This window comes from Monomorium pharaonis, chromosome 7 (genome assembly GCF_013373865.1).
Source record: "Monomorium pharaonis isolate MP-MQ-018 chromosome 7, ASM1337386v2, whole genome shotgun sequence".
Lineage (NCBI taxonomy): Eukaryota > Metazoa > Arthropoda > Insecta > Hymenoptera > Formicidae > Monomorium > Monomorium pharaonis.
The window spans coordinates 17,943,602-17,970,757 of NC_050473.1; the positions used below are offsets into that span (position 1 = coordinate 17,943,602).

Below are 27,156 nucleotides of genomic sequence, written 5' to 3' on the forward strand. Positions count from 1 at the left end.
GCTGATAGAAAATGCTAAATCTGTGTCGATAGTTTAGAATTACATTCTCCAATCTAGTAGAAATTCAAAATTACACTTTCTTCTATTTTACACACAATTAATATTTTGATTCTACTTTTTTTATACTAATATTAATATACTATTTTATATTAATTTAGTGTTTACATTTACAATATTTAATATTTTAAAGATAACATCGATATACAGCTTATTACAGTTGTATATATCCACTGGGATACAAAGGGTTCTCGTATTTTGTGATCGTTCGCCGTATTTCATTGTTTCTTATCGTGACACTCTAACTATGAAATACGTCACCCGGGAGAATCGCTCTTGCTTATCGTTCTCTCTCTTCGAGAGGTATGCAAGGACGTTAATTACGTTTGTACTGACAAAATATAATTCACTGTGCAGAGACGGAATTTCATCATACCATTTAAACAGAGATTTTCATTTTATATTACAATTTTCTAAGTATTTATTAGTCACCTAAATATAAAAAATTTATTTTTCATTTCTTCAGAAACATAGTGATAATATATATAAATATAAATTTTGTTAATACAATGGTAGTGGTTATTCGCTGAAATTATTAAGACAAATTTATAAAATAAAAAATAAAATTAACAAAGTTAAATAAAGTTCTTACCGCTTTACCTTGTACAGGAAATATAATTAATTTACAATTAAAATCTTCAATTAATCTTCGACACACCCAGTAACGAATTTTATATCAAGTGTATTTAACCTAACAGTTTAATTATAAATTTCAATCAAGCGAGAGAAGGTAATTATGACGAGACAAAAAAGTAGCTTGTATCCGTCAAGTTAACACCTGGATAATTATACTACATCAATTCAATCGATGTAGTAATTATAACGCAAATAGATAGGAAAATATTAACTAACTGTATTAAATTAATAATAGACAAAAATTATTACATTATTATTAATAATAACAAATTCTTCATTTTTGTGAATAAGGTACATTGCATAACAAATTAATATAGTTTTGAATTTAAACATCCTTTATTTCCTATCGTTGTATACAACAAGATTTTGTTGCATTCTTTGATACTTTTTATATATTCATCATTTTTTTATAACAATGATCCAAATAATTTAAAAATCACAAAATATAATCAAATATTTAAAATTTAATCGCAAAAGCAAATTTTGTTCTCCAATTTAATATAAAAAAGGAAATAATTTATACATGTGCGCTTTAATTAGTTCTGTCTCATTTCATTATCTACCAAAATATTTCACAAATAAAATCCCTTTCATAAATTATTATAATTTAGTGACAATACAATTTTAAAAGATTGTTCAGAAATAATCCGATCCGTTTTCTCCAAACTTTTATTTTATAGCCACAATTATATTACATGGCATTCAATATAATTAAATAAAATAGAAAGATATAAAGAGAGAATAAATAAAAGGTCAAACTGCTTTATGCAAAGGTTAATTTGTCGAAGTAAAGTAAAACTATTATAAACTATAAAAGTAAAAAATTATATAGCTTATAATATAAAATTGGTAATAGACCGAATAGTTAACAATGATTTGATTAAATTCAAAGCGAAGAGCAGAGGAAAACTATTCGCTTCTGGCTGTGCAACATTTCTTCGGATTGTTGCACAGGTTATCTATACAACTAGCAGAATGTTGCAATCGCGCGAGGGACAAGAGGAACATATCGGGCGAGCCGGAACTGTTGCTAATCGCCGCCGAAATCTCGAATTAATGGCACGAAAGCCGCGCGCGGAATTTGGGATTGGTGGTGCACAACGCCTAACGCGGCAAAAACATTCGCCGTCTCGTCTACCGTTCGCATACACATTCGAAACGATAAATGCTACTGCGCTTTGGTGCATACGCCTCGATACGTTTTATGCAAATATCGCAGCTGCGCTGCTATATGGAGCTATCGATAAATTCACGCATGTCGCGAATCGCAACAATTTCCAAAGTTCACGCGAGAATCGTTGTTAAATTTTATTGGATATCTTACAAAAATATAAATTTAACAAGTACGATTTAACGTAAATAAAATAATATAAATATTGGCTTTTGTACAAGAAACTTCTCTAATTACTGTTAGATATAAGAAATGAACAATATTAATCAAACTCAAGATATATATTTTATAATTTAACAAATATATTTATACTTAAGTCTTGTTATTATTAATAAAAAAGATTTATTGCACATTTGCATAAAACAGATTTAAAATATGAATGCATATAATTGTAAATGTATATAATATGATACAAGTATATTGCATAATAATAATAACTTTAATGTACATGTAATACATTTATGTACAAGTCTACAATTTTTTTTATTTAACAAAGTCAATGCTCTAAGTTATACTTGCAAAAGAAAAAGAAAACATGTAAAGTACAAAAGGTAAAGTAAGATTAGCAATATTATATAAAATAAAATAGCATATAAAGTAACAAAAAAGATGTACCTACATAAAAAAGAATTTATGTAGAATGCAGAATAAAACAGTGAGATTCAATTAATTGAGCGGCAATAAGTTAAAATATTTGATTACCAGGTAAGAAAAGACAGTACGGAATTTTACGGTTCGACGTAGTAGACGGGATAATAGAATCCAGTAACGAGTTTCAGAAAATTACTCAAAAAAGAAAATAAAAAGTTTAAATGATCTACTGCGAACGTACACAGTCGCGCAAAGAGACAATAGAAAGTTAACACAATTGCTTGGTTGTCAAACACGTTTGGGAATTATAGACCTTGATAAAATACCCGGTAATTAACAGTCAACTCTTACGAGTCATTAGGTCTAAAAGTTTCCTATTTTCCACCGGGGAAACCCGATAGAGAAACCGGAGCGCCACCCCCGTCTATTGATCGGTCACTGACTCCGCTCAACATGGCGGCGGGGGTGGTATTCGCGCTCAGCCTGATCCTCGTCGTCGGCCACCTCCAGGAAGGACCGGGGTCCCTCGCGAAGACCTTTACATTCCCGGAATACCCGTACAAGGAGACGACGAAGAACGTAAGTCGTCCATACAGTTCATCAGAGTACTCCCTGACGAGTGGTACGTGCTGAACGCTGATACAGGTTATGGGGAGCAACCCTCATTTAGGGGTGGCAGTTTTACGACGCTGGGGACGGTAGCTTTAACCCTAAGCCGGGCTCGGTGGCGATTTTCGAGTTAAGAACAATCTTCGAGACCGTCTTTACACGTGGATCACTAATTGACTGCAAAATACCTTTGGTCTTATTTGTGTAAATGAAAAACAAATTATAATTGTATTGGAAGAATCCGATTTGAAATAAAAGAAACTACTGTATTTTTGAAAAATAAATATAAATTCAGAAACGTATAGAAGACAAGTTTAGTAACTACTATTACTTACTCAGAGCGAGTAATTTTTAACGAAGAACCCAAACGATCAATATGACATTAACGCTGAGAGAGATTTGGCTAAAGTTCAAAGTGTGTATAGACGTACTCGAAAGTAATATTTGTATTTAGAACAATTGCACGTATCTGTTATAATTTGCCTTACAAATAAATTCAAATTTGTTACCCGCCGAATTTATTTAAACCAAATACACCTGCAGAGTAATCAAAAATAATAGACACCCATTTATTTTTCTACCGTATACGTTTAAGGGTTAAATCAATCCCCGAAATTTGAAATTTTCGTTTTTCGGATACAACTCCAAGCATTTAATTATTCCTATAAGAACACCGTTGCTCCTACTCATATGTTGTTAATTTAACTTTTAAAAAATATTAAATTTTACTCAAATTTGATTTGTTAAATACTAGGAGCTCACGAGACGCTGTTTACTTTAAATATAAACAATTGAAATACAGAGAAAGAGAGGTTGCTTAAATAAGACTGTTTTTTTAGTTACACGTTTTGTATTAAAATAATAAATTTTAAAATAATAAATAAATTATATATAAAAAGTCACAAGTAACAAAGTATTATTTGATTCAAAAAATCACAATTCGCTCGCAACACATTTTCGGCGAGGAAAAACAGATTTTATTTCAGAGATTTCTTGAATTTAATTTCACGGACGATCTATTGCTAGTGTCTTAAATGCGAAGCCCACTATCGGAGACGTGTTCTCACGATCGTATCTTCCAGGAAGCGAAATAAGAGAACGGTTACATGTACCTTCCTGTATTACGCTCGGCAAACATTCTCTCCTCCAGAGACCTCTCTCGCTTTTATTTGCCCGGAGAAAGGCAGACGCGCGGAGTTATGCATTCGCAAAGGAAATTAAAAGGCACGCAGATATGTGTGCCGCGCGCTGGAAGTCGCATTGGCTCTAATTGGGGTTAATCTTTCGACATGCACAAATCAATTGTTGCACCCCTCTCCCCCGCTTTACTTCGCCGCGACGCGCGGAATGCGAGGCATTCGTTTTTATATCAATATCCGCGAACCAACGGAATAATTTTCCCGCCTACAAAAATAAACATTAATAAACGCTCACATTTCTCTTCTCTCTTCCCCTCCCCTCCCCTTTCTCCCGGATTTAACCACAGAATCCATTTGCGACGTTTTATGTCAAAATAATCGACGTACACGCGGGATACGTAAAGTTCAAAAGAGATTTAGTTGCAATTTATTCATATTGCTATTATATTAAAACCTTTTTGTATTTATACATATTCGTAACGGCTGGAGGATAATATTTTACAGCGGGGGGAGAGGGGGGGGGGGCAATGTAGTCGCAATGACCGATAAATTCTGTCGTACAGGAGCTTCTCTTCCGACAATTCGAGCAGGCGTGCGAGGAGAGCGGCGCTTGCAAGATGCTATCGCAGCACAGGAGCGACAGCGTCGCCAAGACACGATGCATCCGGGAATGCGTGTCCCCGTCCTGTTACAGGGAGATCTATTTATTCGATCAGGTACAGGTATATGCGGGAACACCAATTCCGTTAATTGCGTTTTGGTTGCCATGTCTCTTGGCATGCTGTACATCTAAGTATACGTATATCCGGTATACAAATTCACTTCCGGCGAGCTGACTCGGTAAACGAACGATGAACGCACGTTTCAGTTGGAGGAGGGCGAGATTGACGTGAGATTAAATTCCTTCAAGGGTTGCTTCATGCAGCGAAATGGCCGGCCGCGGAAATAAGACGAAACGCTCGCAGAGAGAAGAGAGAGCAAGGAGGGGCAACTTTCTAATTGCGAGGTGAACGATTAACGAACGAGCCCTTTGGGGATGACTGCACGGTCGTGCAGTCTGCAGCAAAAGAACACGCGCGCTACAATAACAGTCCACCGTTCCAACGAAGAGACGGCTTCTTGCTTCAACTTTGCCATCCCGAAAGGATTGAATTGATGACGTATTATAATCGCGCTGCATGATATGCATGACGAAAAAAAGCACAAAAAAAAAGGGAATGCATATCATGCACAAAGACAAATTAAACAATGCATATCGTGCAGCCTCGTGGAGATGATCCGAATTCTCCGAGGAATTAAATCCGAGAACGAACTTTTTCTACTTTTTCTACTGTACGCACATATTAACTACGATCGCAATGTTGATAATAATACTGCACAAAGTAAACGAATAAAACTGTTGCACCAGATTTCAATCAACTTATTGCTCTTATATTTCGCTATATTAAAAAAATGACATTTCTTGAATAATATAATTCAGTATACGATAACATGCATGTTACTCAAGTAACATTTACTATATAGAATAAGGGGTAGAATTTAATTATACACAATTATCCTTGAAAGAAAAGAACTTGAAAAGACCAAAACATTTTATAGAAGATAAATTACATGTAGAAAAATATTGAATAGAAACTTTTATCTCCATTATCTTGTTATCTAGAATATAAAAAGCATGTTTTACAACTTCTTTCTTAATATAATAATAGATATATTTATATATACTGTGATATAATGTAATATAATTTACAATTGTTATTATTCATTCAAATTGTTACAAAAATATAAAAATATAAAAAACAAGATGTTAATTAATTTTACAAAATGCATAATTTCTTTCAGGATTTCCATAACAATTATTTATCAAACGTTGCAAATACAACATAACTGTTTTACACAAATTTTAAATTTTGTATTATTGTTAACGAATATCTCTTATGTGTGACTTTATTATTTTAGAAAGAGGATATAAAATAATATTAAATTATAATTTAAGTACACTTTTTATTTAAATAATAATTATTTTATACTATTATAAGAATAATTATTTTATATATTAAACATAAATAAAAATATTTAAAATAGAATTTCTAAAAAAGGATCATAAAACAAAAACAGGGCAGTTACTTACATGAATAAGAATAATACGTGTTTATTGTAATTGTGTTCTAGTAAAGAAAAGACAAACTTAAGAATCGACAGTTAGTCGAGCAAAAGTACTTTTTCCCCAGGTTTGAAGGCAGGCATTCCAAGATAAGGACAACTAGCACATCTGAATGCATCTCCTAGGTAGCACTATAATAAATTTGGAATTAAAATTTAGTTTATATACATAATTGCATATAACTACAACCTGATATATTCAGTGATTTTTTGGAAAGAACTACAGTAAACGTACATTGCCACAAGAAGATTTAACAGTGCTTTCCGGTGCAGCTTTACCACTTAATTCCTCCGCGAGTCCGCAAGTGCAGTCCTTGCATGCTTTTCGCTTGCCCGTTGTAGCACAAACTGAACGCATTAGATATATTTAAATACAAGTTCAAACATCCTTTTTAAAATAAATGTCCTAATGACTGAACATATTTATCAATATCCAGACACACAAAAGCGTATTGTTATTAATCTCAAATGTTTTTTTACAATATTAAAGTTTAATTGTAATATTAAACATTTAAAGATTACAATCATTATAATAAAAAAAGTATTTGAGATACACATGTCTGGACATTAGAAATTGGATTTATTTTTATTCAAAATAAATCCAATTTTATTTTTAATATTTCACCTGTTAAGGAAGATGCATCTGGTTTTACAAGGTCTGATTCATCCAAAAGTTCATCTTCATCTATTAAATCTTCTTCTACTGGATCATCTAATTTCCATACATTAGTATGCTTTTTCGTAAATGAAAGAGGAACGCTGGAGCCTACCTAATTATCATAAAAAGTTGTACAGAATCACTGTTGAACGTTATCTTTATTACACGCAACTAGAAAAAAGAAGTCAATTTACTTCAAATGGTGGTTTACTCGCCAATACTTTGCAAACATTTTGCACATTGCTGTATATCTTTAGCAAAAGATCTTTACTCTCCGAATCTACGTCCCAGTTCTTCTGCTCTGTATCTTTCACTTTAAAGCCAGACAACTTTAGTCTAGATATTCTTTCAGAATATGTAAGTACCGTATCTGATTTTCTATCTGCCGACAATGGTTCATAAATGACAAGCAAACCGTCAGGTTTCAGAATTCTCAACGCTTCAGTTAGAAAATCTTCATTTGTGCACGATTGTTTAAAAATGGCAATGACAATGTCAAAAGTAGAAGCACCATGACTTTCTAAAATCACAGTAGAACCAATTCGCATTTTTGAATCTTTATTGCATATCAAAAGATTTTTATAAACTCACAACACATTTTTTGCAAATGCAGATTAAACTCACCCTTCTTTACACCTGATAAATTCGCAATTTGCAGTTTGCCAGAGTCTCCGACGCGTTGCTTAATCGTAGCAATAAAATCTGACGTGTCATCCGTAGGCACGTCATTCCCTGACACAAAGAGAACCACATTTCCTTTGTTGACAAGAGACATCATGTCATCGACAAAGCGATCAAGGTGTATACAATTAAAAAGAGAGTCAAATTGCAAAAATATCTTTTATAAGGTGTAATATAAACGAAACTGGAAATTTTTTAGGTTCGAATTTTGAAGAGGTTAACTTTGCTTTTCTCTCTGGAGAACGGAGATCAGACCACCGCTATCACCAACTCGAAATTGTAATGCCTAGAGAATTTTGCTAGTACCAACATTTTCTCATCTAGTTTGAGAAAAATATGTAACCAGCAGAAAGAGGAACCTGAGAGCGCGGTCATCGCGACGTTAAACTGTTTTCATTCATCTCATAGAGCGCCTCTATGTGCACAAAATGTGCACATTGAACTACGTAATCAAATATCAATGAATCCTGTAGGTAATGTGCATGACTTTTTGGGTCTCTCCTACGCTATGTCCACGTTTATTTTATTCTGTTTCATGCTATACCCGTAAATTTTACAATTACATGCACTCATATTTTAAATATGTTTTATGCAAATGTGTATAATCGTGTTCTATAAATGCGCAATACCACATATACACGATATAAATTCAAATAATTGATTTAATAAAAATTCACTCACCGATTGCTGTCGCTGCTCCTGCTGCTGATGCTGCTGCTACTGCTATATTCCTTTTCCGGTTTTGATTCTGAAAATGTGATAAATATTATTTCTAAACTCAAACACAAAAGCATGGGTAAAGAAATGTATCACTTAAAAAAATAGTATATTTAATACCGAGTCGCTCCATGGATGCTGGTTTCTGCTGACATCATCCTACTATTTCAAATTGAACCACACATTAATAACGATCGCCCGATATCTTATTCGGCACTCCCGAATGTGTGATATATTACGGATAATATATCACACACGAGTAAGGCCGAAGGCACCCAGTGAGAAATAGTACATCGAATCGACATCGATTCGACATCGAAATCATCATTTCGACGTCAAATTGATGTCGAATTCATTATCGTTTCTCGCTGGGCAGAGAACGAGACATAGGTGTCGTAGTCATAGTCGTAGGGAAAGGCAGAGAAAAACGTAAGTCGTAATATACTACTATTCTAGAGTCTAGAATAGTATACTGCGACATGTACGATTTACGTTTTTCTCTGCCTTACCCTACGACTACGACTGCGACACCTACACGTCTCGTTCTCTGCCTTCGGCCTAAAACGTAAACCGCGCGCGAGAATTTGTCACGAAACCCGAAAAAAGCGCCAAGAATCGCACGTCGAGGCACACTGAACAGAACGTGCACGCGAACACTTCACTCGAAAACGAAGCAAACGCACGATGTCGCGCTTTACACATGAATTCGATCTCACATGCCTCGCGGGTCGTCTGTTAGCACGACGGCATTCTCGACACACCGTACCTGCGCACAATGAATTCTGAATACGCGAGACACGCACGGAGTCGACGGAACGTCCGACCGGCGCTGGAGCGCGGAGCAACATGGCGGCGGCAGCGGCGTACGTGACTTGCAGCGCTACTCGGCGGTAGTCGGCGGTAGTCGGCGCCACTCGGCGCTGCTGGCGCGACCGACTTGCCGAGTGGCGCCGACTACCGCCGACTACCGCCGAGTAGCGCTGCAAGTCACGTACGCCGCTGCCGCCGCCATGTTGCTCCGCGCTCCAGCGCCGGTCGGACGTTCCGTCGACTCTGTGCGTGTCTCGCGTATTCAGTATTCATTGTGCGCAGGTACGGTGTTGTGTTAAGAACGTCGTCGCGCTGACAGACGACCCGCGAGGCATGTGAGATCGAATTCATGTGTAAAGCGCGACATCGTGCGTTTGCCTTTCTTTTTCGAGTGAAGTGTTCGCGTGCACGTTCGAGCAAAGTGTTTGCTCGAAGAGGATACGTTCGGTAGGATATCGCGAGTGTCAGTTAAGTGAAGTGAAGTGAAACGCTACTAGTCGTCGTGCGAGCATACAGTGATACAAAACTCGGGGAGCGAATTGCCTTACTTCTGTTCAGTGTGCCTCGACGTGTGATTCTTGGCGCTTTTTTTCGGATTTCGTTTCGTGGCGTCACGCATCGTATCACTTTTCTGCCATATTTTCTTCTTTGATTCGCCGCCAATCAGACGAGCCGTACTTTTCACGTATTTTTTCAAATGTAACGGTCGTGCCAAGTGAAATTCTCGTGCGCGGTTTACGTTTTACTCGTGTGTGATATATTATCCGTAATATCGGGAGTGTCGAATAAAGTATTGGACGATCGTTATTAATGTGTAATTCGAGAATAGCAGGATGATGTCAGCAGAAAGCAGCATCCATGCTTGGTATTTCAGAAAAGGAGTGTAGCAGTAGCAGCATCAGCAACAGGAGCAGCGACAGCAATCGGTGAGTGGATTTTTATCAAATAAATTAATTGAATTTATATCATGTATATGTGGTATTGCACATTTGCATAAAACAGATTTAAAATACGAGTGCATGACTGCATGTAATTGTAAAATTTACGGGTACAGCATGAAATATAACCAAATAAACGTGGACATAGCGTAGAAGGAACCCAAAAAGTCGTGCACATTACCTACGGAATTCATAGATATTTGATTACATAGTTCAATGTAGCACATTTGTGCACATAGAGGTGCTGATGGATGAAAACACCTAAAACAACTGAGGAGTGATTTTATTTTGGAGCGTCTCTGTGTTCATAAAAAGTAAATATTGAACTACATAGTCAATCTCTATAAATCTCGTAGATAATATCCACGATTTTGATTCTCTTCCATACTGTATCAGGACTAATTCATTTTTTTTCACATTTAATTCACGATTTGAATAATCACATGTGAAAAAAATAATACATGATGAACAACACAAATAATTATTTTATTGGAAAAATCTTTATTCAAATTATTTTTTTAATCATACCTAAATTAGATCCAAAAGGCAAATCGTAAAATTATACCTCTGTCTAAAGAAAATCATAGCAAAAGTTTTTGAAAGAATAATCATCAGTTTAATCGTTTTTCTGGCAAATTTTTCTTATTTATTGAAAATAATCTTGTCACATAACTTAAATTAGAAATTCTTAGAGAATATTTTATCATTCTTTGTCAATCTCACAATGTATTGGAGTCTTTCTGTGAACAGAAAATTAAGATGTTATTTTACTGAACTTCTGCAACAATTTATCTTTCCTTTTCTTTCTTCCTAATATAAAGAGAAAAAAGGTAGAATATTGCACAATTAAATGCAAAAAGTTCAGCTAAAAAGAGGGGACCTAAAATTTCATCAGATTTGGAGCTAATGCAAAAATCAAATCACTAGAAACTTTCCTAAACATATTTTAAAATACACGTCGACATATGAATATATAAATATAAAATGCGCTCCAATTTGTGCAATTTCATTAAAACATTATTTTTAATGAAAATAGATTTTATTGTGTATCTTAAATCATTATTTTTATCACCTTGTCAAATTGCAGCACATTTTCGTGACTTTTGTTTTGTTTTTCTGTGTACAATTTATTCATATAAAATATATGTACATATAAATAAGTAAACGGTTGATATTCCTTCATATACAATAAAATTGAATAAAATATTTATAGGAATCACCAACTTAAATAAAAGTTACCTTAAATTGAACGTCTACCTTGAATATTTTAAACATTTCTTATTTTGGAAGTAAATATTTTAAATAATTACAACTTTCAGTAGATAACTTAATATACTATACTTAATATTTCGAAGCTAATCTATAATGTTCTTTGAATCTTGTTTCTCGCTTTCTGTCTAATGTTTTCCTTGCCATTCAGATGTTATTTCATTTTCTATCGCCCAAAACAAACTCCGCGAAAAGACAAAAAAACAAGAGTCTTTATAAAATAATGCGCAAAGAAACAAAAAGCAAGAAAACAAGAAGAGCACATTATATATTAGCCTTTAAAATTAATCGATACAATCGCAATAGAAACAATAAATAGATGTAATATGTACATCTTCTATTAACAAGATATTTATTAAAAAAACAATTTAAAAAATAATAGCCACTAATTTAATTACTTGTAAACATTAAACTTAAAAGTACTCATTCACATTGTTGCGATTATTTCGATTGTTTATATGTTTGTATGTTTTATCGCGCCGCATACTTTTCATTATATGTACTTAATATTTTCAACAGCTCACAGGCATATGACATCATCGCAGAAATGCAAAATTGTATACACGTAAAACGTACAAAATATCTTCTCTGGCAGTCGTAGTGATGTTGTACTGTGGGATTTATTACAAAATATAGGATTCAAATTTGTGAACAATTCAAATATTCGTACTTCATACAAATCTACGAAATAAGCAACGCGCCAAGCATGATTTTCAATGTAATATAAAACTTAATATAAAAAATTTATTATTGAATTAAACTGTGCGAAGAGTTATAAGAGAGCCGAATTTCATTAGAAAAATATATAGATGAATACAAAATAACGAAATGTCGATACTGATACTACTGCCGCGATTAATACTAATACAGCTTAATTTTATCTAAAATTAACATTATCCATCACATGTTCATTTTGTGGAACATTTCCTCTTCTCGTCACTCTCAAAACCAGAGTCTAAATCGTCGCTCTGACACTTTTTTAATGTACAACCCTTGGAGTTTTGTCTGCAAACTTCTCGCTCTATCAACAACTTCTTAATACTATCTATTAAATGTTCAAAAAAATTCGGATAACCGTCGTATCCGGGAAACACATTAACATCTATTATCCCGTACTTTCCAGTATGATTTTCAATTACGACGTCTATTCCAACTAGAATGAGACCAAAGATCTCTCGAATATTTTTAACAATTCTTTCGAATATTTTGTGATTTGGCTTCACAGTTAAAGGAATGTCTTCTTCGGACAGTATTGACCACTTAGACCTACTACAGCTTTTTGATATATCATGCGAGTTGAAGAATATCGTACTCAATGAATTACAGTCTTCTTGGTAAAAGTTTTTAAAGCTAGGACGCTCAACCACGTAAAAACGATCGCCTACGACGAATAACTTATATAAAATAGCGTTATGATTAATGAAATCCTGAGCGACGCAAGGTAGTTGACAATCTTTCAAACCCCTTTCATTGAAGATGATCATCATCTAAAATTAAAAAGTTAAAAGCTTTTTAAAATAAATTCATCATTTTCTTGCCTCCGACATTGGACGAATTCAAACCAACAGAGCAGTTTGCCAAGCGTTGTTCTCACTTGTAGATACAATCAATTGGATACAATTTTAATTGCTGAAACTGCTGAAGTTTGAATCCGCCAATTTTTGCACCTTGTACAAAACTATCTACCTCGTGCGAAATACCTACCTTGTGCGCATTGCTCGAGCCATACGCAATAAGTGGTTTACAAACAAACGGATATTTAATATCACGCTTTTTTAATGTCAACGCTATTTCATGGACATTACTGCTTTTAATTTCTACAAAATTTGGAGTAAATATATCTGAAAAAAAAGTTAATTAATGCTAAACATACAGCTCAGTTTTTCGTAATAATCATATTTACCTTTAAATTGAATGCCCTCTTGTATAAACTCGTAAGATTTAAAACGATTGCTTAAGTTCCTAATATTGTCCAGAGGATCGATAACGATCAAATCTGGATGTTTGGCAATGTACTCCTGAAGCCGCGAAACAATATCTTCAGCCTGTAAAAAATACATAGAATCATTAACTGTCCAAACAAATAAAGCTTTAAAGAGCTCCAAGAATGACTTCATACATTTTTATCACCACTCTCTGCATGCGACTGCATATCTGTCAGCTTGTGTATGAAAACGTGTAATGGTCCCTGCTTCTCGAGACTCAAATTTACATCAATCTGAAACATATGGAAAGTTCAAAGACGTCAGAAACGTTTCTCAATATCACATTGCCAAAAATAACATAGAAAAATACAATTGTGTGAGATTTCTAGGAAAAACGTTGAAGTTAAAAGAAAATTTTGTACAAGTAATAAGCCACTGTTATTTAAATTACTTTCGGTGTATATGTCAGAGTGAATCATCTATTTTACATAACACTTAAAAAAAAAGAGAGAAAATTAATGCCGACGTTAAGAAGGAACGTTCCGTCAAGCGGACATCCTCGCTCACCATTTTTAACCGGAATCCCTCGGACTCGCATATGTTCTCGAAATCGGTCCAGTTGAACTTCTGCCGCTTTTTCTCGGGTACCCAGTAGCCGATGACGCACTTGTCGCACATTCCGCCGTCCTCGTTCACGGCGCCGCGCTGACACCGATCACGTGGAGCAGCGGATCGGCGCTCGATCGACGGCGCACGTCCTGCCTCGCACGAGGTCGCGGCGGCCGCCGCCGCCGCCGCCGTCGTCGTCGTTGTCGTCATCATCGTTGTCGTCGTCATCGTCGTCGTTGTCATTGTCGTGCTTGAAACGGAAACTTCGGTCGGCGGCTCTTACCCTCGCGTCCGGGCGATTATCCCCAGCGAGGCGGGCGATCTCATCTCTGTCTGCGCAACGTGACCGCCGCGTGGAACGAGGTTAGGTTTCGCCGCGGTCGTTCTCGACGACCGTCGCCGCGAACGACGTCTCCTTGCTCCCGAGAATCCAAACTCCACGTACCTCTTCCTCCTCGGAAACCTCTCTCGAGGCTTCCCACCGCTTTCGTCGTCTCTCGATCGCGCGTGTCCTCTCTCAGCGTCGCCGATCCTATTGTTTACCTTCCGACGCGCACACGCCGCCGGACCGGAAGTCTACGTCGTAGCCCCTTATCGTGCGTGATCATCAGGTAAACACGTGCTGCTGCTCCTCGTCCGATCCGAGAGGCGCCGGCGGCGACGTTTTACAACCGCGATATTCAAGGAAGAATGCGGAAAAGATGCGGCGTATTTGTTGATCGTTCCATTAGGTCTTGCTCGTCAAATACGCGCCTGGTCGGCTCTTCTGCATTACATAGCTACGGAGAAGCCTCTCGTAATCGCTCGAGAATGCCGTAAACAACTTTCCGCGGTTTATCGGGAAAAACTCAAGTGTAAAGTACGATTTCAGGGTTAACAGATAATACTTGATCTTATCTATATAGTGGATATATGCTGTTACAGTGTTCCAATTAATCCTTAACTAAATTGCAGTTAGAACACGCTGTTGTTAGTTTTCCTCTCCATTTTGTATTTTAGTTGAAAGAACATATTACGTGTCCTTCCATACGTTAGGAATTATTTAATGAAAATGTACCCGCAACAATACTATTTAATATTTAGTAGCTAAGTATAAATTTTTTTTTTGCATGTACTTTGCACACAAAGCAAGTAAATTTTTTACTATATATAAAACAATTGAAAAGTTCAGTGCCTTCAGCGAGAGCTTTGGCATTTTTCAATGGCAAATCAAATATTTCGTTTTATGACAAAAAATTGAGTGGCTTCTGCAAACTACATGTAAAATAAAACAAATTGTTTACACTAACTGACGTTTCTGTTCGATACATTTTAATCAAGTTATTTGCTATTGCGACAAAATATTTTCCTTAATACAATATGTCACTTCGGGTCCTTTTGCATTAAAAAAAAAACAAAAACAAAAAAAATAATTAAAAACCTTGCGAAAGCGATGAAAAAATATCCTGTATAACGAAATACATTTCAATACTGCGGCAACGTTGTAACGCAGATTACACTTCAATGATATATTACGGGACCACTTCAATGATATAATATTACGGAAACACGATCATCCATAAAGCATGAAATATTTCAACAATATCGCAGGCATGCTTTGTCGCTTGCTATACGGAAAGGCTGAACGCTTGCGATACGTAATGTTAACTCTGCTCGTTATTACGAGTAAAAATCACAAAGTAAAAATGGAGAGGAGATCAAAGCGACTCGTGATAAGCCAAAGTGTCACACGTCGCGTCAAAAAATCCAACTCGTTCTAAACGCGTCCGGAACTTTCCAACAGAGACTGTAAATGAAACAAGAAAGTTTAAAATGCATGTAAAAAACATTGAAAAGGAATTCCAGAGCGCGAAAAAGTTGCCTATTTTTGAATTTTGATGAAGAAAATTGCTGTTTATATTCTACATTATTGTATACCTACTTGAACAGCCGGAAAAAAATCTTTGTATCAAAATAGATCAAATTATATCAGAAAGATTAAAAGATTAAATTATATCATAGCAGATCTAATTTTATAAACCGATTGATAAAATTAGATCTTCTCTGCTGATACAATTTGATGTATAATTTGATTCTTGATATAAAGATTTTTCCCGGATATTTAAAATTTTAGTATTATTTATAATAAACTAAATAATAAAGTAAATATCTCTAGTAAATTTTTATCAACTAGCATTAACGAAAAATATTGCGAATTATTAAAATGACGCAGTTTTAAGAACAAGTATCAATTTTTAACAAAATCGATTGAATTTAACATGTATGGAAAAATAATTAATTTATAAATATTGCAATTATCTTAGCTCAGGCGATAAACAGACATGTGTTTTACATATATGTAAAAGTTAAAGTCATTTAGCTTCGGTAGCAGTTTCTGAGAAATCATATCAGCCAACTTGAAATATGTGTTTTTAAATTTACCTAATCTAATAAACATTTAGCTAGAAAATGTGTGACTATTTACCGAATAAGTAAATGTATAGAAGTATAACAAAATATGTGCACTATTTTTCTTTTAAAAATTTCCAAAAAGGCAAACTCTCTTTTTTCTTCACGCACTAAAATACCCCTTTAACATAGCTGTTTCTTTATGTCTTGGCATACTTACTATCGTCGAATCGTTCAAGGACGTTAACATACTCCTGGTGACGAGAACTGTCGCGCTGCTGTCACGATCGACTGCATTATCCTCGATTAAGTCGCGTTTCCTCCTCAGAACGCGCACTTCACCGAGGGAATACGAACACGAGCTCGGCATGTACAGCTCTCCCTCGGAATGAGACGTCTCGGAGGTTGTCCCGACCTAGAACCGCGAGTAGAGTTAATTTACCGATGTAATATCCGTTAATCAAGAATTCTTCCTTTGCTAAGGATCTTAGATTACACAATAAAATTCAATTACAGAAGAATTGTGTTGTTATGCCATTTCGTAAGACATGGGCGTATCCTGCAGTTTTTTTTTTTTCGAGAAGGCAGTTATTGATTCAGATATCATATAAACAGTAATTTTTTACGTCAATAAATTACTTATTTTGAATATTTTAAAGCTTAAACTGTCTTCTTATTCCCGATTTTTAATGGAAAAAATATTAGACTTTGTAAATCATAACTTTTATTTCTTTTCAGAGTTCACAATAAATATAGTTTCTGTAAATTGATATAAAAGTTATGTTATTCCAATGATCTTCTGTCAGCGTATTACGCAAATTTTTTTTTTTAATTTCAGAAAAAGTTTAGCTTGGTTTGAACCCTTAAACTTTTTCCTCTGCATACGTCCATGTCGTAGAACGATTCAGTCAATACAACGATTGATCGCATTACTATGCTAATTTATAACATCGTTTTCAGCATTAACATAAGTATAATATATTATCATGATGAGAAAGAGAGAGAGCAAGAGAATAGCGGAAATTTCTTCGATATCTCGATGATATTATTACAATAAATTCTCATTATATAATATATTTTATGCATTTCTCTCCCTCCTTTCTCTCTCATTATGCTCTATAATAATTAAAATATTTTTTTACTTACTTTCCTTACGTTTGCACTTAACATGCCATTGATCGACCTGCGAATAAAAAATGCACGACTAAAACATTATATGAAACGTTTTTAGGTGAATAGTTCCGACCTGAAACTGAAAGTAGTGTTTAATTTACTGAGTTAATTTTCCGATGTAATATCCGCTAATCAAGAATTCTTTCTTTATGTCAAGAAACTTAAATTACATAATAAAATTCAATTACAACAGAATTGGGTCGCTATATCATTTCGTAGGGCAATTCAGTTAATACGATAATGTTTAAATAATTTCGCAAATTAACCCTTTGAAGTACAGTAGTACATATAGGTACTATCTTTTGCAATTGAAGGAAAACATCACTCTAATTTAATACTTAAAATTATGTCTACAGTTTTTGAAATCGTTGAATCTGAATTTTCAGTCAGAATTGCAAATTTTGATACATTCAATTGAATATGACGAGTTCATAGTTAATAAATTTTCTATTTTCAGAAAATTGATAAAATACTTGCATCGTAAATTTTTCGCAGTACTAAAAAACTATAAATCAAAGTTTTATAAGATTGAATTCAAATCTGGCAGTTTAAAATTTTAAAATTTTTATCCGAAACATAAATTCAGGAATTTTGGGGCCACTATAATTATAAACATACTAAAATTATAAAATTTAGAATAAATTCAAAACGGACAAACCTTTTTATTTTTTTAGTTTCAGTTATTATTTTTATCTCTTTTTATATTTATACGTCAACGCTCTGGATATTTGCAAATCAATCTCTCACCATTTTTAGTGAAAGGATGAGAAACATTCCTTCTAGTCGAGTATAGAGGAACGTTACAGATTTGTAAATCCAATTGGTGCAAATCTACTTTATCTTGAAACTATAGAGAATAAAACATCCTCCTCTGCTTTACGTTTTTTAAAATTTTGATTCACAATTTATCCTTTTAGATTTTGTAATTTTGACACATTAATCCAAAAAATTCTTATCAATTTTCTATGTACCAATTTTCCTCTAATTTGAATGTTTTTTAATCATTTTTTAAATCCGCTATTTTGAATTTTACAATTTTGAATTTTATAACTTTAATTTCATATGTTTTAATCAGCGCCTCCAAGAACCCTGGAATATTTTTATAAAAATTGACAGGACGAAAACAATGTATGCTTCCAAGGAAGTTAAATTATTAAGAACTTGTTCGTTATATTCACCTATCGTCGTGATCCAACAGCATACTGCTAATGCTAGAATTGGAACTCGACAGGACGTTTATTTTACTCTTTCGCGTTGTGTCTGTCGAATCCATCGGTTGTCGCCCGTCATCGCTTCTCGCAGTTTTCCGAGATTCTGAGATCTCATTTCCATCTCTGCGGTTTTCCTCCGCCAGGAACGTCATCGGCTTCCGAATTTCCTCGTTCCTCGTATTCCCCGTCGAGTCAGCCTCTCCGGCGACGTCAAATGAGATTTGCTTGCTACGCGACTCGCCGTTTTTTGCACTCAGCATAACGCAATTTCGCGGAGGATCGGCCAAGCGATTGTCCGCAGAACTGATCCTCTGCTCAGCCACCGCATGCTCCGGATTGATTTTTATTCCACGTGAAGATTCGGCGTCCTCCTTCGCTGACGATTGCACGAGACCAACGTCGCTTTTCGTCAGATTTTCATCGACGTACCTCGGTCCGACGAGACTTGCATCCGTGCAAATTCGTTCGCCCCTCATCCCCGAGACTTCCGAGGACGCAAATAATATCCTTTCGTTCGCCGGCGCGATTCTGTCGTGCGCTTTTTCACTTACTGTAATTTTTTTTATCACTTCTTTCGGGACATTGTCGATTTTATTCGTGACAGTTTTGCTCGCCTGATCTTTATTGGCCTGTGCATCGCGCGATTTATCCTCTTCGGGCTTCTCGATGTTTATATGATCCTCTTTGTTCTCGGCAATCAACTCGGTAGCTTCTACTTTACATTCACCTTTCGCTTCTGCAAATGCAATTTTCGTAGACAAATGTTCGGAGTTCTCCTCGAGATTTTTGCCATCGTCGTCGCTACGGATATCGGGGATTTGCTTCAACGATTCGGTCTCCGAACACGTGTTTCCCTTGCTGTTATCCTTACTGTTATCCCTGGAGCCTCGAGCAGCTTCGGGATGAGTCGCGGAACGAGCGCTTTCTCTTGCTTCCGGAATCGCGGGAGAGACGGAGAAATATTTGTCGGGATTCCCGAGATCGTTAGATTCGTCGATGATTTGCCCGGCGTCGTTCGTATCATCCTTTGCGTTACGCGAGCTTGTCTCCTCCCTATCCCGATTGTCTTCGTTAACGCCTTTGTCCGTTTGGTCTTTAGCATCGATCGGAACAACAGTCGTCCCAGCAACGCACTTCGCAGCATTCGCCCCTTCCCCCCGACCTGCGTCCTTTTCGTTATTACTCTCTTGTGCGGACTCGCAACGTGCCGTGGTGCGAACGCTGTCTCTCGTCGCGCGACACTCGGAAAAATCGGACGAATATTCGCCGAGACCTCTGAGCTCGTACGATTCTTTAACAACCCCGTCCGCGTCGATTTTCCCTTGCCGCGCGTTTTCCTCTCGCGACGTTAATCCGATTATCGCGCCCGTCGGCGCCCTGTTTCCTCGACCCTCGAGGGAATCGGGAACGTTTCGAGAGGACGTTTTCTTGTCGTTCGCGTTGTCGGACTGGCTTCCGATCAGGAAGTTTCTCAGGATGTCCAGGGTCTCCGTCTGGTGCGCGTCATCACGGATCGTCTCTGCCTCGCGCAGATGATCCAGAAGCTTCTGCACCGTCGCGGGCGTGATCGCCCTCTTCAGGGCGCTCGCGATCTTCCCCTCGACGCTCCGTTTCTCGTCCTGCAGGAGGTAGGCGACGAACCGGTCCTGCGACGTGCCCTTCCGCGCGAAAGCATCATCCCCATCGTCGGTGTACTTCTTCCCAGAGCGAACCTCGTTTTCCCGCGCGACCTTCCCCTCCCGACGACGTGGACGTCGAGACGTCTGCGTCGTGTCCGTCCGCGTGCTGGACAACACAGGCGCCAGGTTGGAGAATGTCGTCACGTCCGATCTGTCCAGCGACAGCGAATCCGATCTCTCCGCCTTGTCGCGAGATGTCCTGGGACTTCTGTCGCTCGCGCCCGACTCGGGAAACACGCTGCTGGACTCGACGGAGCTCCCCGAGTAAACGCTGCGAGAACCCGCATTCTCCCGCGTGCGGGTCGACGATCTCGCCTCCGTCGCGTTGCCTCCCCGTGGATCCTCGTCGGTCTGGCGCGTCTCCGAAACGGTGAGGTTCTCGTTTCTCGGTTCAGTCTCCGGAATCGACGATCCGCCCGACTCTCCCGAGACCGCGAACGGATACTCGCGATCCTTATCGGCCGATGCGTTTTCACCGAGCTTCTCGCGATCCGCGTCTCCTTCATCCAGCTTGTACACCGCGAATTCGGGGCCAGCCAGGAGCTCCGAGAGATTCCTGGTCGCGCGGACCACGCGCTCGATCTTCCTGTCGTTGGTGTGCAGAATTGAATCCACGTCGCCGAGACGCGGCCGGTACAACTCGATCTCGACCAAATTGTCTTCGTCGTCTACGACGTCGCGCGACCCGTCTTGTCCGTTGTGACTATTGAACGTGTACGACAAGTGTCCGTCGATCGTCCGACGGGGAAATCTCGAGCTTTCGCGCCGAGGAAAACCCGCCTTCCTCGACGTGTCGCCGGCAAACGACAGTCCTGATCGATCACCGCGGTTCTCTTTCTCTACCATCTGGATCTTGCCCACGATGTCTTCGCCGTTCCGGTCAGCACTTCCCTCGTCTCTCGCTTTGTTCCTCGATTTTCCATTTCGATCGCTCCTCGGAGTTTCAATCACGGTGAATTTAACCGCGCCTCCGCGGTTCGTTGGACTCTCGACCGCATTCTGCGGGTCGAGCTCGCGAGCCTTCCTCTCCCGCCTGTAATTTCGTACCCTCGGGGATTCGGCTGGTCCGTCCACTTGTCCAAAATCGGAATTCCCGACGTTCTCCGGATCCTTTCCGGCGGGAGAGACCGTCGGTGCCGCCTCGACGATAATCGGTTTGCCTCGTGGTGATGAGATTGTGTCCAATCTCACGCTCCGAGTCCTCGGCGTCCCTGACACTTCCGATGGGACGTTCGCCCGGTTATCCGCAGTCTGAATGGCTTCGTGGCGCAGGGTGTAAGTGGCTGTGTTCGCGCGGCTCTGCGCCCGGATCGGTTCCGGCGAGATGTGCACGTCCTCGAGGTCCTGCCTGGTCAATTCCCGGTCCACGATGTGCACCGACGGTCCTATTTGAATTCTGCACGTGTTCTCTTCTCGTTGCTGCTCGTCGCGTGCCGTCGTCGTTGTCGTCGTCGCCGTTGCCGTCGTCGCCGTCGTCGTCGTTATCTCGTTCGCGATCAAGTCCCTCGACGGCACTCGGGTAGGCGACGCACGTCCGCCACGCGACCGAACGTCGCCCCCGTATCCCAGGGACGACCAGTCGGCGCGCCGTCGACACGACACCCGAAATTTCGGCGCCGATAAGTCGACCCTGCGTACGCTGACACGGGGAAAATCGCGCTTCCCCGAGCTGGTGCTTGCCCGATCGCCATTCGCCACCTCTGATAATCTCGACGAGCACGCATCGTGAAACTTGGAGGCTACCAGCTGGCGAACGTACAGCCGCTCCTCTGTCTCGTCGTCCAACGGCGGCTCGTCCAAATATCTGATTACGATAATAATTGTATAAATGATATATTAGGGAAAAAAATTGAAAAATAATATTTTTATATATTAAATTATTGTCGATTGTATTTTGTTTTCATAGTAAGTAAATATTAAAATATGACATACAGAATCGGTTGTTCCAACTTCTTCGTAAACTTACTTATCAGGTAAATATACGTCTGTCTTTATATATTTAAGAAAAAAATGAAGATAGACACATTCTTATCTGATAGTAAGTAAATTTATCAAACTTACCTAATAATAACAGGTAAGTTGCGAAGAAGTTGAAACAACCGGCTCATAGTGATGCTGTGAATAATGTTTAAAAAATAAATGATATTTGTTGTTGCTCTGTTATGCTTATTTGGGCATTCTTGATTAAGCGGCAATTCAATAAGGAACATATACTTTCAAATTACTTTCCGTTAGAGTACATAGAATATTATCGTCCTGAACGAAAGCCAGGTTAAAATTTCCACAAAATCTAATCATTATTGGCATTTACGAACATTCGCTGAATTGTAATAAACACTAAAATACTTCTCTGTTTGCCATCGTAATTAAGAAACTTTCGTCTAAATAAACACAATAAAGCAAAAAACAGAAATTGACATTGTTTTTTTACTTATAAACGTTATTGATGATAATGTTGCCAATGGTAAAAATAAAATATACACATGAGAGTATCACCTAACATCGGAAAAAAAAACATTCCGGCCGCTCTAATATTATGTGATAAACTGTATAAACGAAATCTAATAATATGTAATAAACGAGAAATAATATGATTAAAAGGAAAAATTTTTATTATTCCGGTTCTTATTAATATCTTACAATATCGCGACCAATCGGAAAAGTTGGGTGGAAATCTATTTAAACATCGTTACTGCATATATAATTAAAATTGAGGTCAACGAGTAACTTTTGAAGTTGATACTTTTAGACGATGACAATACATCGTAATATTAGTTACGGTGTGAATTATACGACGAGAACAATTGCGAAAAAAAAAGATACTAAAAATTTGCAAATAGAGAGAGTTAAAATATTCCTGTAAATTGGGTTTCCTTTTCCACTCACGTATTTCTATTGCGACGTGCGGAATCGAAGCTCGACGTTGCGCAGACCTCAATGAGTTGCATCTTTGCATTGTTAATAATTTTCTCGGCATTTTCGAGCGCGGCTGACGTTTCGGGGCTTAAGACGAGATTGGGTGGCTCCGTTTCCACGGATCGACTCGTGCTGGGCTGTAACTGGCGTTGAATCTATTGTGTATATTCGGACGGCTAAATGTCGGATAAGTAAAACTGCGAACTAATAATACCGTTTCCTCGTTTGCGACGCGTCTCGCTTTTTTCGTCTCGCAGGGACTCCAAGTTTTACTAGCGACTATCGATTTTTTAGATATGACAGTTGCAGGACGTCGATTCCCATTGTGTATTCTGATATCATTATCCTTTTTGCGCGCCGCTTCCTCGTGTTTGCAGTAACACGTGCGAACGGAAGTCATCTCCCCCGGAGACGTCGTGATGCAGACTCTGTCGTTGCACGTTTCCGGAGAACTCGAATGTTCCCTGTAACAAGAGAAAGAAGGTACCTGTCTAGAATAATATTTCCTCCACGTCGTCATTATTTTGTTAATGTTTGAGCGAAAAAATTCTTTATCGTTAAATAATGACAAAGTGATAAAGAGTAATCGACAAACGTCCGCAGAAAATATCGACGTGCGCGTTACCTCTACTTATTGTATTAATTATTAAATTGTAGCAGGCTAACGGTGAGCTTGAATAATTTTCAAAGAAAGTTAGTCGAGCGGAGAAAGTTTTCGCAAGAGATGATAAATAATTGGAACGGCCACCCCGCCCACACTTTTGACTGCATGTCGCATCAGCGGAGCGTGAGAGAGTAATACGTTCCTTTTCGTGTGGCACACAATAATGTGTGTCGCGTGTCGCGATAAAATATTAACAGCAAAATATCCGTACGTAGCGACCTAACGTCCACGGCGATACTTTAAAATATGCATCAATTGGCAAGCACGTGCAGCGTCCTTGAACGTGCACCGTGGCGTTTAACCCCAATTATGATAAACTAAATAGACAAACAACGATGATATAATTTTTTTTTAAGTTGCAAATCATCGCACGTGAAGTGACCAGCGATGGAGCATATTACCTATATCCGGTATACTCATATAGAAACTTGCTATTATTAATCCTATTATCTCAAATGCTTTTTCATTTTATATTATTATAACATTTAATTATAACAGAAATATATATTTAAAGTAGAGTTGAATAAGTTAGTATTCTTCTTTAAAAGTAAATTAACGGTTTATAAAATTAATTTAGTGACGTCAAGCTAACTTGGCTGAAAGTTACATTAAAATTGAATTAACTTAATTTTGAAAAGCATCATATATATTGAATTGGAAAGTCGGAAGTTTTTTTCAAGTTAGATTATTTAAAAATAGGGAGACGATCTTATAAATAAATAAAATAAATAAAAAGAGCATGCACGAGTGTTGAGACAAATATGAAAATAATTATTTCCATCGCGAACGGCATCGAATCATCAATCGAAAACACGGCGTAACTCGGAGGGGGGAAAAAAAACGAGAAAACAAGAGAACGTTGCAGGCGTTACGTTCGACCTGCAAAGGCGGGTTCAAGGACCGGCGATAATAAAGCTCTCTGAATCTCTCTTTCTCCCTCTCCCTCTCTCTCTCTCTCGCCTTTGAAGCGGGGGTGGTCGCCCTCCCGTTCGTTCGAGCTCTCTCCCGACTACGGCTAGAAATCAAGCGAGTTCCCGCGAGTCCTACGTTCAGCTACGTCGTCGAACCTTCCGCGATCCCGGCCGGCTGCAACCGACGTACGTTTCTATAGACAACGGGGTATCGATCCTTAAAGGGGAGGCGTCCGAATCCGCGCGCCGAGCGCGCGAGCACGCTTTTTCGTCGTCGGGCTCGGGGATTCACCCAATGCTGCGATTCTCGTCGCTTTGTTCCAACCACTTCGGAATTCCTCCGGCATCTCTAATAGGCATCTCGCGATTTTCGCGAAAGGCGGCGTTTAAAAAAAGAAAGGGGAAGGGAAGAGAGGGTGGACGCGCACGTAGAGCGTTTGACCTGTGAATAACACGCCGGCGCTTCTTGCTGGGCGAGCAGCTCGCGCGTGAAACACGCGCACGTTACACACGGACGGAGCCGCGCTTTCCCCCGCGCGTCATCGTGCGATATGCAATCCCCGTCCCCTCCCCCCCCCGTCCGTTCCCCGGACGCGTCCACGGGGAAAATCGCGCTGGCATTTTTTCAAAGGAAATGTCACGCGTGCCACACAAAGCTGCGGAGATGCGCGTCGTCTCGGAGGCAAGGACACTAATTTAGCGAGAGGCATGTACGTCGGATGACGTCAACGCCGGGGGATCCTCACTCACGTTCTACAGCCCCTCGGCTGAGAAGCCCTCGGCCGCTTTAACGCTTCCACGCGCGATCAATAGCGGTACGTCAACGGTACGTAACGTGCAGGACGTCCTTTAAAGACGATGGACCGACGTGCAGCGTCGTGACCGCCCTCTCTCTCGCGGGCGCGCGGCAGGTCATTCGCCTTGGACGCACAGTCGCGAGCATCGAGTGCAATCGTGAAAATATTAAAATAAAAAAGAAAAGAGGGAAATTCAGGGAAAAGCGCGATCTCGAAGCGTGACGGATCCCCGCGACTTGGATGTATCTCTGGTAGCTCCGAATATAATTTTGATTCGCTCTTTCAGAAGCGTCGATTTAATTCAATTCCTCCAGTCATCGTTTTGTATAAAAGTATGAATGATCGTCTCCGTTTCTCATCTCGCGTCGGAACTTTCTCTCTATTTCAGAATCTCCATGTGAGAAAATCTCGTTAACTGGAGACATTTATCGCTGCATTTCGGCACGACTCATCTAATCTTCGAAGCCACGGCGATTAAGACGCGCACGTAGCGCGCGGCTCGTTAGTGCGCTGGAACGGAGAGGCAATGGTGAGGGAGGGGAGGAAAGCTCCCCGATATCTCGCAATTTTCTTTTATCCGGCGCGCGATCGCGATGGAGGCGTGATCGTAATTTACGCGACGTACGCGCGCTATCGCGTCGCGCGGCGGCTTTCGTCACCCTGTTACGGCCGGCTATCGCCGTAATAACGGTCTTCATCGCACGGCACAATGGTCGGGGAATGTTGACCCTTAAAGGCGAAAGATAGCTCGGCCGCGCGCGGAACCGAACCTCCCCCCGTTTTACGCCGCGGCGAATTCCGCGTGGAACGAGTAAACCGACCGGTCAGACTCGAAATCGGAATCCCCGTTTATCGGACGCTCTGAGATCACGTGGAAAACGTTACAAACGGGGAATAGTGAAGCTACGAACAATGGACGTACAAAAATAAAATAAAATGGAGCGAGGATGTATAATCGAGATTTCTCCCGCGGTCCCGCGAGTACGTAACGATTTTCCGGGAATACACGTTTTCTTTTTCATTTTTAATCGACGTCTGCGCCGGGGTAAAACCGCATTTCCGGTTCCGCTGGATTAATTCCAATTTCGCGGAGACAATTCGGGAGGGCCGCGTCGTCCCACGCGTGAATTAGCCCTTCTCCGCGAGGAGAATCGATTTCATTTGCCCGGTCCATCCGTCGCGTGTATCGCGGCCGTTGAATAATTTACACCTCATCCGCTTTAAGCGCGCGCGCGCGCGCGCGCAAAGTCGTGGCGCAACGCGTTCTACACAGCGGCGCGCGGGGGATGAAAGAGAGGGAGAGAAAGAAAGAGAGAGACGATGTGCCTTCAGAGCCGTCTGGAACGTGCACAGATCAATATTCCGCCACGTTGCGTTCCGCCCTCCTTCCTTCATCCCACCCACCCCAGCTGAATATTGGCATTGATTTTCACGGTTCGGGAGG

At 39.2% G+C, this 27,156-nt stretch overlaps 4 protein-coding genes across 6 annotated transcripts in view; 1 reads left to right on the plus strand and 3 right to left on the minus strand.

The window, feature by feature from the left end:
- The first annotated feature begins 2,767 nt into the window (after positions 1-2,767).
- LOC105829354 lies at positions 2,768-5,776 on the plus strand. 2 transcript variants are annotated; one of them, XM_036289613.1, is made up of 3 exons: positions 2,768-3,034; positions 4,767-4,919; positions 5,114-5,776. In XM_036289613.1, exons 1-3 carry the CDS (start codon positions 2,909-2,911, stop codon positions 5,150-5,152), a joined length of 318 nt encoding a protein of 105 aa, XP_036145506.1. In that variant the 5' UTR covers positions 2,768-2,908; the 3' UTR covers positions 5,153-5,776. The 2 variants fall into 2 exon arrangements, with proteins under 2 accessions (XP_036145506.1, XP_012523573.1); XM_012668119.3 differs by having other exon boundaries at positions 2,863-3,034; positions 5,072-5,768.
- LOC105829353 (anamorsin homolog) lies at positions 5,618-7,987 on the minus strand. 2 transcript variants are annotated; one of them, XR_004964073.1, is made up of 6 exons: positions 7,649-7,987; positions 7,219-7,544; positions 6,992-7,136; positions 6,602-6,714; positions 6,335-6,498; positions 5,618-5,862 (listed from the first exon to the last, which is right to left on the minus strand). XR_004964073.1 is itself a non-coding variant. In XM_012668118.3 (5 exons), the coding sequence occupies exons 1-5, from the start codon at positions 7,800-7,802 to the stop codon at positions 6,406-6,408; spliced, it is 831 nt and encodes a 276-aa protein (XP_012523572.1). In that variant the 5' UTR covers positions 7,803-7,987; the 3' UTR covers positions 6,327-6,405. The 2 variants fall into 2 exon arrangements, 1 of the variants encoding a protein (XP_012523572.1); XM_012668118.3 differs by lacking the exon at positions 5,618-5,862 and having other exon boundaries at positions 6,327-6,498.
- Positions 7,988-10,793: 2,806 nt separating this feature from the next.
- LOC105840617 (inositol-tetrakisphosphate 1-kinase) lies at positions 10,794-15,033 on the minus strand. Its single transcript, XM_012687601.3, has 5 exons — positions 13,932-15,033; positions 13,559-13,657; positions 13,343-13,484; positions 13,144-13,280; positions 10,794-12,926 (listed from the first exon to the last, which is right to left on the minus strand). The coding sequence occupies exons 1-5, from the start codon at positions 14,214-14,216 to the stop codon at positions 12,348-12,350; spliced, it is 1,242 nt and encodes a 413-aa protein (XP_012543055.2). The 5' UTR covers positions 14,217-15,033; the 3' UTR covers positions 10,794-12,347.
- A 219-nt stretch (positions 15,034-15,252) lies between these two features.
- Positions 15,253-27,156, minus strand: part of LOC105830393 — a 79,271-nt gene continuing 67,367 nt past the window's right edge. Inside the window, exons 5-10 of the mRNA XM_036289926.1 lie at positions 23,555-23,804; positions 23,311-23,483; positions 18,713-22,228; positions 17,508-17,544; positions 16,582-16,776; positions 15,253-15,759 (exon numbers count right to left, since the gene is read on the minus strand). Coding sequence (XP_036145819.1) covers positions 15,730-15,759; positions 16,582-16,776; positions 17,508-17,544; positions 18,713-22,228; positions 23,311-23,483; positions 23,555-23,804 — 4,201 coding nt within the window. The 3' untranslated portion in view covers positions 15,253-15,729. The remainder of the gene's footprint in view (positions 15,760-16,581; positions 16,777-17,507; positions 17,545-18,712; positions 22,229-23,310; positions 23,484-23,554; positions 23,805-27,156) is intronic.

Bases quoted from the DNA above. Each gene is read 5' to 3' on its own strand.
- LOC105829353 (XM_012668118.3), bottom strand. From the start codon at position 7,802: ATGATGTCTCTTGTCAACAAAGGAAATGTGGTTCTCTTTGTGTCAGGG. The intron at 7,545-7,648 runs GTGAGTTTAATC...CTGTGATTTTAG, and splicing joins TTTATCAGGTGTAAAGAAGG to AAAGTCATGGTGCTTCTACT. The intron at 6,715-6,991 runs GTGAAATATTAA...TAATGCGTTCAG, and splicing joins AGATGCATCTTCCTTAACAG to TTTGTGCTACAACGGGCAAG.
- LOC105840617 (XM_012687601.3), bottom strand. From the start codon at position 14,216: ATGACAACGACGACGATGACGACGACAACGATGATGACGACAACGACG. The intron at 13,658-13,931 runs GTGAGCGAGGAT...CATATGTTTCAG, and splicing joins AGGGATTCCGGTTAAAAATG to ATTGATGTAAATTTGAGTCT. The intron at 13,485-13,558 runs GTATGAAGTCAT...TATTTTTTACAG, and splicing joins CAGAGAGTGGTGATAAAAAT to GCTGAAGATATTGTTTCGCG.
- LOC105829354 (XM_012668119.3), top strand. From the start codon at position 2,909: ATGGCGGCGGGGGTGGTATTCGCGCTCAGCCTGATCCTCGTCGTCGGC. The intron at 3,035-4,766 runs GTAAGTCGTCCA...TCTGTCGTACAG, and splicing joins ACAAGGAGACGACGAAGAAC to GAGCTTCTCTTCCGACAATT. The intron at 4,920-5,071 runs GTACAGGTATAT...CGCACGTTTCAG, and splicing joins AGATCTATTTATTCGATCAG to TTGGAGGAGGGCGAGATTGA.